Source organism: Eurypyga helias, unplaced genomic scaffold, assembly GCF_000690775.1.
Source record: "Eurypyga helias isolate BGI_N326 unplaced genomic scaffold, ASM69077v1 scaffold7118, whole genome shotgun sequence".
Lineage (NCBI taxonomy): Eukaryota > Metazoa > Chordata > Aves > Eurypygiformes > Eurypygidae > Eurypyga > Eurypyga helias.
The window spans coordinates 105,837-121,137 of NW_010268792.1; the positions used below are offsets into that span (position 1 = coordinate 105,837).

The 15,301-nt window shown below is 38.6% G+C and overlaps 1 protein-coding gene across 1 annotated transcript; it reads right to left on the reverse strand.

Moving 5' to 3' along the window:
- Positions 1–1,546: 1,546 nt before the first annotated feature.
- CHDH (choline dehydrogenase) lies at positions 1,547–10,374 on the reverse strand. Its single transcript, XM_010157850.1, has 7 exons — positions 9,621–10,374; positions 9,026–9,177; positions 5,737–5,866; positions 4,954–5,088; positions 3,569–3,711; positions 2,628–2,730; positions 1,547–2,054 (listed from the first exon to the last, which is right to left on the reverse strand). Exons 1-7 carry the CDS (start codon positions 10,372–10,374, stop codon positions 1,636–1,638), a joined length of 1,836 nt encoding a protein of 611 aa, XP_010156152.1. The 3' UTR covers positions 1,547–1,635.
- Between the last annotated feature and the right edge of the window lie 4,927 nt (positions 10,375–15,301).

A 15,301-nucleotide genomic window follows, 5' to 3' on the forward strand; every position in this document is an offset into this window, starting at 1 on the left:
TAGAAGGGCTTTACCTGTCTCCTTTTGGAGCAGAGTTCTCCGCTATCATTTTCCTCCTTTGGTATTTTTGTTTGTCTTTATGCAGGTACTCCAATGAATCAGGTCCTTTCCCTCAGTGAGCAGCAGGGCTCCCAACCACTGCCTTACAGCAAGCAGCACCAGGTAGAAGAATCTGCCTTAAACATCTGCAGTTGTCCCTCTAGCCAACATCTGAGTCAGCAAGTTTTTTTACAATCTGCTCATACCATGTAAAAATGCCATTTTTTCTGCAAAAAAAGTTTGTTCTGTTTACCACAACTCCCGAGAATTTTAGTCTACAGACCCTTTTATTTTATAATTTGACAGCTGCTTAGTCAGAAGTTATTTTGGAATACTTAATAAATCCAAGCAATTCAATGGATTCAATTTAATGAGTTCAATTTCTTTAGATTTGTTTTTTTTAAATCAGTACCTGAAAGTTAGTGACACATAAAACAGCCACGAAAGATCTTTAGATTTGGGTTTTTTTTTAAATCAGTATCAGAAAGTTAGTGACACATAAAACAGCTATGAAAGATCACGTACCTTGCTTACACATCTGAAGATAGCAAAACAAAGATTTAAGTCCTAACTAAAATATTAGCACTGGTTCCCTGAATTAGTTACTTGCCTTCTAATTAACAAGATCTCTTCCTGTAGCATCAATATCTGACCTTATGCAGTTATTGTGAGTAACCTTGCATTTTAAATCAACCTTGGCTGTAATTTTTTTAAAAATTTGAGTGGTATTAAGGCACCATTCAGAATATTTGCTGAGAAATACCTTTTGCAAACACTCAAAGACCTGTAACCTTAGGACCTTATAGGAAGTGCAGACCTCTTACTGTGCTAAATGATGTAGTACAACTAAATCAGCTTTGATTGTGAACACTAAGACCCTTGCGAAAAAAGCAAGGAGAAATTCCAGTTTACCAGTTTTTATAAATATCAGCACCTGTTCTGTCTTCTTGCTGAATGCCATACAGTTAAGACTGCTGTGTGTGGTGAAGTCTAAGTTTCAGTGAGGGTTTGTAAGCTGTGCATTCCTCTAATAAAACCCCACATTTTGTCAGACTCCGAACACAAGCAGGATCCTCTCTCTCGTGAATTTTGATAGATACTACTTTGGCCTGTGATTACGGAATTGTATAAATGCTTACATTTATTTAACCATTCTTTGCAGGATGTGGGGATTACTGACTGTCGGTTACCCTGGGTAACGCTCACAGCAGGTAGAACCCTTCCTTTAAATAACAAGGCATACCATAAGGATTTGCCAAATGGCAGATATTAATCTCTTCCACTCCTCATGCAATTGCACAGTATCTCTGGCTGATGTGCACAACCGTCCTGTCATTTAGAAATAGCTTCTTTTCAACAAAAAAAATTGAATTTTACCACAAAAGGTCATGTTTAACTAAAATAAGCAGCTTAAGCCAACTGATTAAAGAAATGAATAGGTAGTCTAATGTCAGAGAACGGTTCAAATTAATAGCTATTTTAATAGGATATGTTGTTTTGCATGGTATTTATTTTGTTGGCATGGTTCAGTATGAGATACCAATATGCTGATGAAAGCCTAAGTAGCAAAATATGTGAAAGGATGAGAACGTTTGTTTACCTCTGTGTTTCCAAGGTCTTGGGCTTATACACAGGAACATTTTTCTCCTGAAGTGATGGGAGGCCCTTAATTATATCTGCAGCTTTCTCTGCTATCATAATAGTTGGGGCATTCAAATTTCCACTGACAACGCTGGGCATAATTGAAGCATCTACCACTCTCAAGTTTTCAACGCCAATTACTTTTGTTTGGGGATCAACTACAGCAGTGCTATCTGAAAGCTGACCCATTTTACAGGTGCAGGAAGGATGATAAGCACTATCAGCCTTCTGCCTTATGAAAGCATCTATTTCTTTGTCAGACTGAACGTGGTTTCCTGGTTGAATTTCAGGCCCGCGAAATTTTTCAAAAGCTTTCTGAGCAAAGATCTCTCTGGTCAACTTGACACACTGGCGGAATTCACAAATATCTCTTTCTGTATGGAGAGAAAATAAGAAAACCGTAAGTACACCCATAATTTAGTAATACTTACAAAATGCATAACGGAAAAAACCAGCATCAAATTAAAAAGGTTGGAGGGAAAGTCTCTCACTTATTGCTGAAAGCCATAATAAAGCAGGATATTTTTCAAAGTCACAGATATTTACACTGACTGTGAGCAAAACTGTCACTCACGTTGCACAGTCCCAAAAGGGAATAGGTGAGCTATGAAGAATGGCTCTTTATTTCACTATACCCACTGTCTAGCCAAGGACTAGTCTCAGCACAAAGGAGCAAGCAAGATCCGTTCCTTCACAAGCAGAGGACGGGAGAACAGCATGACACAGCAAACACTAAGAACTCTGACTGCATCCCCCATAGGGAATTCTTTCTGGTTTATACAGTGCTTTGCACAATGGCTGCTCTTGATAGTAACTGATTTTTATAAATGATAAATAAGTAACAATGCACCAACCAGCCCTTCTGAACTGGTACTGGGTAGATATGAAAATCTGTTACTGAAACAGGCAGGAAATAAGTTGACAGGGCACGGAGGGGCTGCACCTACCTGTTGACATGTAGTTGGGCTCAATGATGGGATGGTCATTTGGGTCTGTACTCTTCAGCTTTAGCCAGCCCACACTTGTGCTCCTCATGGGTCCCACGTGGACCTGCAACACCCACGCTGTATTCATGACACAATCCCACCAGACTTATTTCCAAATTCTCTATGAAGGTTTTTTTTTGCAATTTGGACAGTCTTTACAAATTAAGCAAATGCAAATGTTAAAGGGAAATAATGGAAAATGACACTGAGTATTTTTCCATTTTATTTGAATTGTTGCAAACACGATATTCCAAAAGGGGAAGGGAATATACCTGTCTTATCAACTCAGAGCTGTTTTCATTTAAAATACAACCACTCCAACCATTCAGCTGTAGCAGAGCATTCAAATACAATCAGCAATCAGACCAAATTACTAGCATCATTGAAGAGGTTAGCAAAATAAACATGTACATTCAGTGACAATTCCCCAGCATAAGCACAGACTTTGGGATCAAGATCATTGTCTAAAATGGGGCTTGGATTTGTGACAATGAATAAATGAGTGGCCTCATGCATTCTTGCTTAAACTTCTGTATAAACTGCAGTGGAAGAGGGAACACCTTGGCTTAGTTTTGTACAGGATCTAGCACAATAGTATCCTAATCAATAGCACTGTGGCACTAGAGCAAACATTTCAACAGCAGTTCAATACTTGCCTACTTTCCCAAAGGTAAAAAGTACCACAATTTTGGCAGCAATACCAAATAACATCCTATCTTTCCCCAATGTAGGAGGTTAAGCCAGTTCTTTTGTATTATACTGAACAAAGAATTTTTCAGTATATAACCAAATTATCAGTATTTATAATAGGCTTATTATAAATAAAATACTATAAATAGAATTTTTCATCTGCTTGCTACTCGCTACAGAACATTATTGGAATATGTTCTTAAACAGCTCACCTGGTAAGCTTCCATTGTGGAAGCAACCCGACCATGATCAATCACCTGAGAAGGAAGAAAGTGGAACTGAATGTCGGGGTGAGGAACCCCTGGTTCACTGCGGATAAAGCCACCAGATTCTAAGTGTGCAGTGGCTCCCTCACCTAGAGAGTGTAAATCACAGAAAATGCCATTAAAAGACCTCAGAAAAGCAGGAATTCCATTTCTTGACCCTTGGTTTCACTACTATGACTAATTCATGTGTACAGTGGAGATTGGAAGGAATGCAAGTGCATTATGAACAGCTTGTAATTTAAGCAATATGCATCACTTTCATCTGCCTTTTAATCACTAGATAAATGTAAGTATGCATCACTTCGGAAATCCCACTTATTCTGAGAGCAGGATGTTACAGTTATCTCAGTGTAACTGGCAGGCCTACTGTCTAAATCCAGAGGCGGACTTGGTGCCAGGATCCTAACAAATGTGGAGGGAACCGTCTGTAGCACCCTGATACTGCTGCATTACATGCTCTGTGACATGCAGTATAGTTATCCCCTCAGCTACGTGTAAGAGGCAGAGCCATCCACAGTGCCTGCCCTGAAGGGGAAAGATGAAGAGTCTGCAATGCGCCTCACGTGACGTTACTTTCACATCTGTTTAAAAGCGTGAGTCAGCCCTCGATATCTACTTATGTGTGGCACGGTAAAAAGCCACACATACCCAGCATAGTTGTCAGCTACTAAGATGATAATTCAGCAAGTGATTAAGTCCTCATATTTAGCCAAACTATTGTACTGATCTCAAGGATTACTTTCACAGATTCTTTTTAAAGCACAACTTACAGCTGGGTTACTGTAAGTAATGACTCTCATTTTAACACAAGTAATTTCTGATTTCCCTGCCAGTCTACAGGTTTCTAATCAGTGCAACAAACTAATTCTTTTGGGGCAATCAGACAGAAAACTTAATTCAGTTCAACAATATATTTTCACTGACATGACACTGATTTCAAATAGAACTTTTTTTTCATTTTCTTACACCAGCTTTGCTCAGCAGCACCAAGATTTAGAAGTAGATTTTTTTCTTAAAATGAAAAGATGTATAAAAATGTTAGAAAATAGAGTATAAAAACCTCACTTGTTACCTTGCTGTCAGTTGGGCTTGATGATCTTAAAGGTCTTTTCCAACCTAAAAGATTCTATGTTTCTAAGATATAGTAACTGTTTTAAAAGACCCTGATCTAGAAAAAAGAAATAGTTCAAGCTCATTTGCAAACTCCAGTTATTTCCCAGGACATGTAAAAATTACATATGAAGGCTCCCAGACTTAGAAATTCATGGTTAAAAGGCTGTAATCATTCTAAAGCAATCAACGGTAGAGTGACTGCATACTTCGTTTCATACCTGTAAACTTCCAAAGCCATTCTAGACCAATCCTCACCATGTTAACTGGCTTTTGTGCGTTATATAGGGTAATAGGTTTGGTGCACTTTTGCTGGACGTACACTTCTAAATGATCCTGAAGGTTCTGGCCTACTCCTGGGAGGAGCAGAAAAGGGGACAAAGGGGAAGAAAGGAAGAGAAAACCCCGTTTTTTCACACAGAACGATTATACACATTTACAGTCAAAAAACAGTATAAATGGGAATTAAACTAACCTCTTATTAGGGCAGTGATGACTAAGACCAAGACCATGAATTATATTAGCCTTTTGCTCATATCAGAATAAGGTTTTACATAAACATAGCGTAACTAGAATGCAAACAGAAATTTCATTCATGGCAGACGTATCGCTTGTTCTAAAATTGCCAGATAGGACTTCGAAAGACAGTAGTTTAAGGGAGAATTTCATGCTATTCCTTCTGTATTTGAGTATATTTGACAGTGGGACTTTATACAATCTGTTGTGGATCAAAACTAATTCAAAATTCTAAATGGTAAGTATGCTGCTTTAGAAGTACTCAGTGGCATTTTTCAGTAAGGCATTTTTCACTATCAAATGTAGTGAAGAAAGTGTAGGAGTTATTGCTTAGTTCTAAAATCCATGCATGTTTCCACTGATTTGTAACACTTTCAGTCCACACAACCTGATATAAAGACAACTGAATTTCATGCATTTGTTTCATTTAATGGTCTTTAAATTGCATCCATAGGAAGATGTAAGGTTAAAATAAACACTAAAATTACCAGGAAGATGGCAAACAACAGGGATTCCCAGTTTTTGAAGATCATCTGCATTGCCAATTCCAGACAACATAAGCAGCTGTGGTGAATTTATGGCACCTCCGCTTAAAATAACTTCTTTACTGGCAAAAACCTAAAAGGAAATGAGCAAAAAAAGTCCTATTATTATTAAGCAGTGCATGTTTTTGGCGCATCTTATTTCCAAGGATTTCTGCCCCAAAACATTCTCATTTAGCAATACCAAAATCCTTCTCTGTGGCTCTCTCTTTCCTGTTGCTACATCTCTTAAATTTAGGATCAGAATTACCCTCCTTAGTGCTTTTCACTGTAAAAGGGGAAAACTGTGTGGAGTAAGAAAATATTGATAGTCCCCCCTCCTTTTCCCTTTACTCTTTGAAAAAGGATGTGGCTGAACCCAACCTTGTTCAAACTTATCCCTTTCTATTCCAATGAGATGGCTCATGAACACACCACACACACTGGATGGACTCCATCCTCCCTAGTCGCACATATGTTGCCTGTTGAAATATAAGACATCCTTTGTATACACACTGAGGGTGAGACAGCTGATTACAAACTGAATAGTGACTTCTGACCATTAGAAAAAAAAGATTCAAGATTCATCTCTCCTTATGAAAGAATAACTGCACCACAGAAGAAACAATTTACAAGTTTACTTATATAATTTACATTTAAACTATGTATTTATATTTAAACTACTTATAAGCTTACTTGTATAATTTATATAAGTAAGCAACTAGTTATACTTAATGCAAATTCTAATGCTACCGAAGCTAGTCCAATGTCTTAAAGCAATAGACATTTGCAAAAAGTAATACCATAACACTTGTCTGTGAATTCTAATGTGTCAGTGTGGGCACAGTGAGGGAAAAGTAGATGAGGCAGACAATTATGTCCCTGAACTTCCTCTCATTAGCAAGCAAAACCGACAAGGGTTCACGGAAACATATCTGGTATTACTCATTCTCCACTTTCATAGAATGTAAGGTGCAATCATGAATAGCTGCTTGGTTTTATTTTCTAAAGCAGCATTAAAAAGTACTATTTTTGTCTGTAGTATGGAGTGGTAACAGATTAGCATAGAGTGCATATTAACTTGTACTACTCCTATCCTTTTGAAGGACACCTCAGCTACACAGAATGATGGTGAATGAGATTGTTGCCAGTAATAAGATCAAAATGTAGTAAGAAAATAAATGTTGATAAGGTTTCCACACTGTTTATCTGATACTGCTGACAGATAGCCAGTGCTGATAATTTTTGTTCATTCTTGTTTTGCTCTGAGCAATCACTACTGTGTTAAGACTAATGCACAGCATATCCATGACTGCTGAATCAATACCTAGATCTGCATTTTGCACGTTATACAAATATCACTTATTTATGTTTTCTGTGGTATACACTGAACTGCTACCAGTTTGTTCCAGGTAGCATTCAAATGATGCTTGTTCAGTCTACGCTCATGCAAAGTCAGCAGTGTAATTATTCCTAGCCCACAGACAGTCTTTCATTGTACTTAACGCTAAAATACAATAAGGAAAAATACATTAAAAACACGTTTCCCCTTTAAATATGATTTTCTGCTTGACTATGAGGTCAGAAAATCCAGGAATGTTCAGTCTACCTTCCCTGCTTTTAAAGGTCAGAAGGCTTACTGGAGTCCTGGCAACTCTCCGGGACTCCAGTGTCCACTGCAATAACAAGTTAAGTCTTTTCCCTATCTTGAACAGGTTTTGAATTACGCTTGAATAAGGTTTAGATGATCTATTAACTTTATTGATGACTGACATAAAAGAGATCCTACCTAAAATAGACTGTAAAAACAAAAACACCTTAATGTAATCAAGCATCTCATCTTAATGTTTGTAACGTAATAAAATTATTCTCTCTTCCATCCTGACAGGTATAAAATTTTCCAGAAAGTAAAAGCAGACAAGTCCTGCAATTTTCATGTTGGGAGGAAACAAAAGGGAAAGGAAATACTTTGAAGGTGTACTTTTTATGATATATGCTATAAATATGTATCATTCACTATGTGTAATTCATACATGTATTAATATGTATGAAAATTCCTATCAATTAGAGATTTTTGCAATTAAAGTGGTCCAGTATTCAGGAAGTCTTTGATCATACGTAATCAGCTTTCTGAGACTTTCTTCAACAGAATTAACCTCGATAATGGCACAAGAACAGCAGGTAGAGACACTGTTTTCGCAGACATTTAATAGCTCATGAAATCAATTAAATTTTCTGCAACTTCTGTCGTACATTGTTAGTGATAATCATTTTATCAATCCACTTAGAAAACAACAGATCTGTGCATTAGAAAATGAAAGAACAGTTTATTCATGTTGCATTTTAACTTTCAGTAGGTGTTCAAGACACAGAACATGTCTGCTGAACTCAAACCATCAAAATTTGTACTGTCCTCACTGGGATATTGCTATTACACTTTTTAATTGCTGTATAATTGTTTGTGACTAAATTTTTAAGTTATTAACATACAAATCCTTTTTAGGCAATTTCCTAGTTACATCCTGCATAATCAGCTGTAAAATTAAAGACGTAAGGGAAATGAGAATGTTTTAGGTCTTACAGAAGTCAATGGATTGAAAGCTGCATAAAAGGGAACGGTTTATCCACAGTTAACTTGTAATGGCAATAGAAGCTTCCTGATCACATGTTCACTGGCAGTTGGGCTGAGACTGAAAAATATTCATTCCACAAACAACCATAAAGCTCATTTGATCATTATATTTCATCATCACTATCCCAAATCTCAATACATAATGGCAATTTAGAAGTGAATGACTCATTATGCCATTCAGCCATTCAGATTTCAGTATCTATCTTTTACGGATTTTCCTATGCCAGAACAGCGTTTTCAGAATTGTTTTTCAGAAACATCAGCATTTCAGCACACTAGTCAATACACTGAGGCAGTGCATGACTGCACCATAGGTTCCAGCCAGAAACTTTACACAACACTCTTGCATAACATCAAGTTATGGCTTGTCCCCTCAGTAATAAGAGATGGAAATATAATGGAGATGCTAATCTCTAAATCGATACAGCTGAAATATCATGTCCTGTACAATGACTAGACAAGGAATCATATACTGGAAGAGACAACACAGCATCTGAAAAACAGACATTTTTCATAGTAAAATGCCACTTTTAATAAAAGCTTGTTTAAAACAAACAAACAAACAAAACCACCTATTTTTGCTTTTACTCATATATTTCATACCAGAAAATAAAAATCTCTCACCTTTTTCCTTTGCCCATTTTTCACATACTCAACACCGATGGCTTTTGTTCCTTCAAACAAGATTTTTGTTGCAAGTGTCTTCTCTGCAACTGACAAATTCGGGCGTGATATTGCTGGGCGAAGGTAAGCACTAGCTGTGCTCCATCTCTGACCTACAATGTATATTTGCATTAAACATCAAAATAATCATCCTCAGTATTCTTCAAGATTTTGGCCAATAACCATCAGGATGTTTACAGAGGGAAAGCCTTCATTTGAAATTCTGACAGTCCAAAGCAAATGCGATTTGGTATACTAACTAAAGATTTTAACATAACAAATTTCACGATGACATTCTGAAAGCCTCCTTCCCAAATTTAACTATGAATTAAGACTTGCATGCCAATGCAATTTTCAACGAAATACACCCAAAAAAATACACATCATGCTGCTGTGAAACGAAGAGGGTGTAATTACAGAGTGCCATAGCTTGTCAATAACCTCAACAACCAAATCTGCATTCAGGGCAGATTTTATCTCCATATTCCAAAATGCTTTCAGAAGTACCATTGGTGGGCCAGAAAACAAACTACTTAAGGACCCCTTTTTGATTTACCTTGGTGTACAGTCATGTCCATCCAGCCAAATCCTTCTTGCTGGTAGCCATTCATATCGTCTGTGAAAGGATACCCAGCTTGCTGGGTTGCCTCCAGGAATGCATGATGAAGAGGATGGTTTGTTTTCCCTCTTGACACATACAGGGGTCCATTTCCACCTCTGTACTGATCTGGCCCCAGTTCATGTGTCTGTGCCTTCTTAAAATAGGGCAAGCAATGTTCATAGTCCCATCCTATAGCCCCTTCCCTGCTCCATCGATTATAATCTTCTGCGTGGCCACGAATGTAAACCATAGCATTGAGAGAAGAGGAGCCCCCCCACACTCTTCCTCGTGGCCAATACATAATTCGGTTATCCATATGCTTTTGTGATGCTGTGTGGTAATACCAGTTGTATTTCTCATCACAGAGGTTGTACGTTAATGCAGCAGGCATATGAATCTTCCACATCAGTCTTTTACTACCTATAAGGGTATCTTTAGGGCCTGCTTCCAAAAGTAGTACAGTACTGAGAGGGTCTTCAGTCAACCTGTTGGCTAATACACACCCTGCTGATCCAGCTCCAACAATGACATAATTATAAGAGTTTGCCTTTTTGGAACTAAGTTGAGATGATGTACGTGAAATTTGGAATTGCTGTTCATTGATGCCCAATATGTTTTTTAATATGTGTGCTTTAAACAGAGTTCCAGGTATTTTGTGCATCTGATTCACAGGACGGCAACATTTAACTCCTGTCATTAAGTATGACATCTTTACTTATAGTACAGCTCGCAGAATTTCTAACAAAAATCCAGTGTTTCACCCTACAAAAACAAACAAACAAAAATCCTAATTAAGATGTAAGCATTATTACAGTGCATGACCTCTAAAATGTCAGTCATTTTCTATTAACACTGATACACGTTACTCATTCTCACTAACCAGAAGGTTAACAACAATGCCAATAAACCAGTAAACATTTACGCTGAAACTCGCTGCCTTACTGTTCTCTTAATGCAGTCTCTGCACCGTCAAGTGGCATGCAATTTCGTATCGTGTGCAGCCTGAGTCTGATTTGCTTCTTGTTCCTGAGGTAGATACATGAAGCACATTTTCAAGAATTTGCCAAAACCATGAAGGATGGAAACCTTTGCTTACCTTGTAGTAATAGGTAAGAATTTAAGAAAACCAAAGATTTCATAAACTTCTCTGTAAGTGTGTGACAGCGGGTGATACGACACAGCCAGTTCACAAACCCAGATCCAGCAGGAGTGCTCTGAGGACAGTTACAACTAGTAACACCCGATCCTCAGGCTGAGTAGGAAGGGCAACATTTTACCTTCAGAAAAGCCTGTGAGCCTTGCAAGCAACACAGGTTTAGCTCTGTATTGCACCGTTCAGGGACAGCGACTAAATGCAAGATTTTCACATCCCATATAAGTGCCACACTGCTGGCCAATCTGAAGTGTGTTTTTCTTGCTCTCTCCCCTTGAACCATTCCTTTTGGTACAAACAATTAGTGGAAATGGATACCCTTTGGCAGTAAATAGTATTTCTCCCTGGCCTGTGGCTTCTATCTAAGCAGTTGCCTTGGATTCTAGAGACAACTTACCCAGAGGCTGTTACACTGTAATGCACTGCCCATCTGAAAGAAACAAGCAACCTTTCTCCTGAAAATATGTTGAATAGTATATTAACTTTGTGAAATCTAATTTTTCAGAAATTAATTAGGTTGTTAATGTTGATTTTCACACATTCAAGTTTCATAGTTATCCATTACTTTGTAATATTGGCCTTGTATTTTTGTAAAATGTCTGAGGTTTTTCACTGAGGGAAAACATGTCTTAATCACTGAAATAATGAGCTTTTTTCTTCCTGAAAGTGGAACAGAACTGTACTCATTTTCTTGGGTGAAACTCTACAACGTACAGTTTGTGAGAGTGCATGTAAGCCCTTAAGACCCAACTCTGTAACAAAATTAGATGCAGGTTGCTAATAAATTTTAAATTTCTTCCACATAAAACTATATTTATTTACAATTTGATGTACAATCTCATATGCAAAAGCATTTTTTTCGTCAGGGAAAGGATGAGAATAAGCATATATTTATTACTCTTCCCTAGGAAAAACTTGTAATAGGCTATGCAAACCCTCATATTTGTGGAAAATGAACAACCAACCATGAAGAACAGTTTGCTCTGTAAAAAAAAACAAAAAGAGGATGCAGGTGATAGGTCTGAGCCCAGAGTTCACACAGCTGATTCTCAGCTAATTCAAAATTGATCCCAGCTGAAGGTGGTTGTCTTTTATAGGTGGAGAACATTAAGGAACTGTTTCTTGGAAAAACATGTTGGTGGTTTCCTGTGATACAGCAGAGGAAGATGCAAAGGTAGAGATGTTTTTACTTATTTTGATTTGTTTGTGATGAAGGGATACAATTCTGAAGCACCTATGTTTAACCTGCAAAAATGGTGGGTCAGAGGACTTTATTGTTTCAGGAACAGCAGATGGCTGACAGGGTTGGTAGAACATGGGCCTGGGCCCTGATAATCTGGGAAAAGTATTATGATGTGAGTTGTTTCTTTTTTTCTGGTGGAGATTCACCATAATGAAGCAATCAACCCTCCTCCTGAGGAAGTAAACCCTGTAGGTTTTGGTCTTACAGGTGGTTAACACTTACTATTTAGATTGGTAGGGTTCACAGACTCTGGAACAAGTACTGTCCTGCTTATTTTTACATGGGATCTATAATGCCATCAGATATTATGGTGCCTCCAGAATAACAGAATGCTGGCTGTTAAGCCTACAACTGACCTAGCTGCTGGCTGTAAAGATGGTAGATTCTGCAGAATCCCTGGAATCGCATTCAGAGGCTGGCATACTCTGGTAGTGCTGGAGGCTATAATCCTACAGCATACACAGTGGCTAGAGAGCTCCTAAAAATACTATCTCAAGTGACACTCAAAGGCAGCATTGTGTCTTGCCTTATGCCAGAACCCTAATACTGAAGCCTATACCCTTTTAACTGGTTTGTTCAGAGCCTCTCACGTGGGCAAGCTTTAAAACTCTCACCAGTTCAACCTTGTATTGCGTTGGTATTAAGCACTGAGATAATGAAGTCCTGAACATGATGATACTTGTCTCTAAAATAATCTGTGTAGTTCTATGAACATACATGGATTTATCACAGTTCAAGTTCTTCCACAGAAGAGGGTGTTATGGAATTTTGCAGGAGTTCCCCTTTGAACAAGAGAACATCAGTCAAAAAGTAATTTAAATGCATCTTCACTCTCAACTTTCCCTTAGTTTTTATCTGGCCTTTTTGCCAGGGAGAATTTACAACCTGTGTGTGCAGTGTTCCTAAGAACTGTATTTCAGCAAGGCTGTGTTTTCCAGTAACTGGAAAAATCAAGTTGTTATCCTAATAGGTAGTCATCTGGGGCTCTGAGATGTGCTGGGGAAGCTGACCCAATTTACCCAGCATGGAACTACAGTTTTACAGCCAACTCTGTTAAATATTATAGTTACAAGGTCAAGGCAAAATATGTAGAAATAGGGAGGTTTACACAACATGGTCCTACTGGAATGCCCTGTACTTACCACCTGCAAAAGGTTGTCTTCTGGGCCTTACTGGGTATTACTGCACGTCTTTATCTGGATTCTCGCATATCATGACCTCCTTATAAACATGTAGTAAGATGCTCCTCAGGAGTCAGTGAACAGACCTACAGAAATGCATATGGCAGCAACATAAAATATATTCACTATATTGCACTAGAGTTTCAAAAACTTGTTTTTAAAAACTATGTATTTACAGATATTACTATTGAGCAGGGCGTATACAGTGGCCTTTACAGGAGTGAGGAGAGCAGGAGCAACTCAGCTTGAAGATTCTGTTGCTAGAATTTAATAATATAATAATTGTACACTAGGCAGCTAGAAGTGGACAGTGGACTTCAGAAGTTAGGTGTTTGGGGCTCCTAGCATCCTTGTAACACATTTCTGAATGCAGTACTGGGCATGCATGAGAAAAAAAACCCTGAAGGGTACCTATCACTGCAAGTCTATAGATACTGATTTGGGGTCACATGTGAACACAGGCTTCTCTAAGGGACAGTGAAGATGTAAATGGTCAAGAATGTGTAACCTCACTTTCTGGGTTGTTTGTGATTCTTTTTTTGTTTGGTTGGTTTAGTTTTATCTTTTTTCTTTTTTAAAAAAGGGTGAGAGAAAAAAAAAAAGTGGCTGCGTAGGGCATCTAAGGACTAAATTGACTTGCCCTCTCTGTCGGAAAGCTAAGCAAAAATCCTAGGATTAATCCCAGGGACCTTACTCCTAGAATTCGAGATTTAAAGGGCTTACAGTCTGCAGGAAAGAGGAGGCTAGGTATCATGCGTGCATGGGGGGATATACTGAAAAACAGATAGTAAAAAAAAAATGGTTCTGTAGGTGATGAAGTGGCTAATCTAAATTAAAGTTACAGAGCACTGGGCATCACTACTGTTAACCAATCAGAGCTGTCCCATTCTTGGATAAAATTGGAAAAAAGTGTGTCAAAAATATGTACCAAGACAGTTAAGGTATCCACTGTCTGGGCTAGAAGGCTAAATTATTAGCCAAGAAAACTTAATCTAATGTTCCTTTTAAGTAACTGAAGTAGTACTTTGAATCTACTCCACTATGTATGTTTGTCAGATTTATAATTGTGGTTTAATCCCAGCCAGCAATGAAGTACCACACAGCTGCTTGCTGATAGATGTTATTTCATGGTTTTATTTGCTTTGTTGTTGTTTTACATGAAATGGAACAGGACTTGCAGAGTAACATTTGAGCATTTGAGAGTTGGTTGGGTTTTTTTTAATCCTGCAAAGAGGGAGTTGGGATTGAAGTTGGTCAGCAGTCATAATATTCAAGTGACTAGAATCAGCACGTATTATTCATTAACTCACAAACTTCTGTGTTTTTAAGTTCTGAAGTGCAGAGGTCAAAAAGCAACCCATTCTGATTTGATTTAAATCCAGCATACCTAGTTGTACTGAATGGATGAATATATTAGTTTCAATGCACAATTCTTACGTCATACCCACTGCCATCTACATGAGGTCCTCCTGCATGAGTGCTATCATACCTCAGTTCCTCTAAATGGATCCCAAAAAGGTCCTGTTTTGCCAGGGCCAAAACAAGAGTCTGTGCTCTGGCAGATGTACAATATGACACTCCCCCGGAGATGTCCACCAGCGTACGCAGTGCCTGCTGCAGCAGAGCAACGGGACCTTGGCTGGACACCGACCCTTGGCGGCACTGCCAAATCCTGTCAGGCCTGTCTGTGTCAGACGCAGGAAGAACGGCTCCTCAGGTAAAAGCAACTCTTGCCTTTTGAGGTTTTTTCACAACTCCCCCGCCCCGCAGAATGTGGACACAGTTTAAATTCATCTGCCGTGGGAGTGTTTTGGACTAATTTTCCCATCAATCCTGCTAGTAAAAAAGTTTCATTCCCTTACAGAAATTCTAAGAAAGTTTCATTTCCACGGCTGAAACTGTGCGAGCCGACTTACCTCACCATTTCCTCCTTTATGCACAAAGGTATCTGCTGCCCTAGGGTGTCGGGCTGCTGGGAGCTCCTGCGGGTCTGCCCCGGGGGCACCGACTGCGGCTCTTGCTCCACACCAAGGCCGGGGGCTGGGGCCGGCTCCCGCCC

Bases quoted from the DNA above. Each gene is read 5' to 3' on its own strand.
- CHDH (XM_010157850.1), bottom strand. From the start codon at position 10,374: ATGTCATACTTAATGACAGGAGTTAAATGTTGCCGTCCTGTGAATCAG. The intron at 5,089-5,736 runs GTAATTTTAGTG...TGCTCCTCCCAG, and splicing joins TGTTGTTTGCCATCTTCCTG to GAGTAGGCCAGAACCTTCAG. The intron at 3,712-4,953 runs GTATGAAACGAA...TACACTCTCTAG, and splicing joins ATGGCTTTGGAAGTTTACAG to GTGAGGGAGCCACTGCACAC.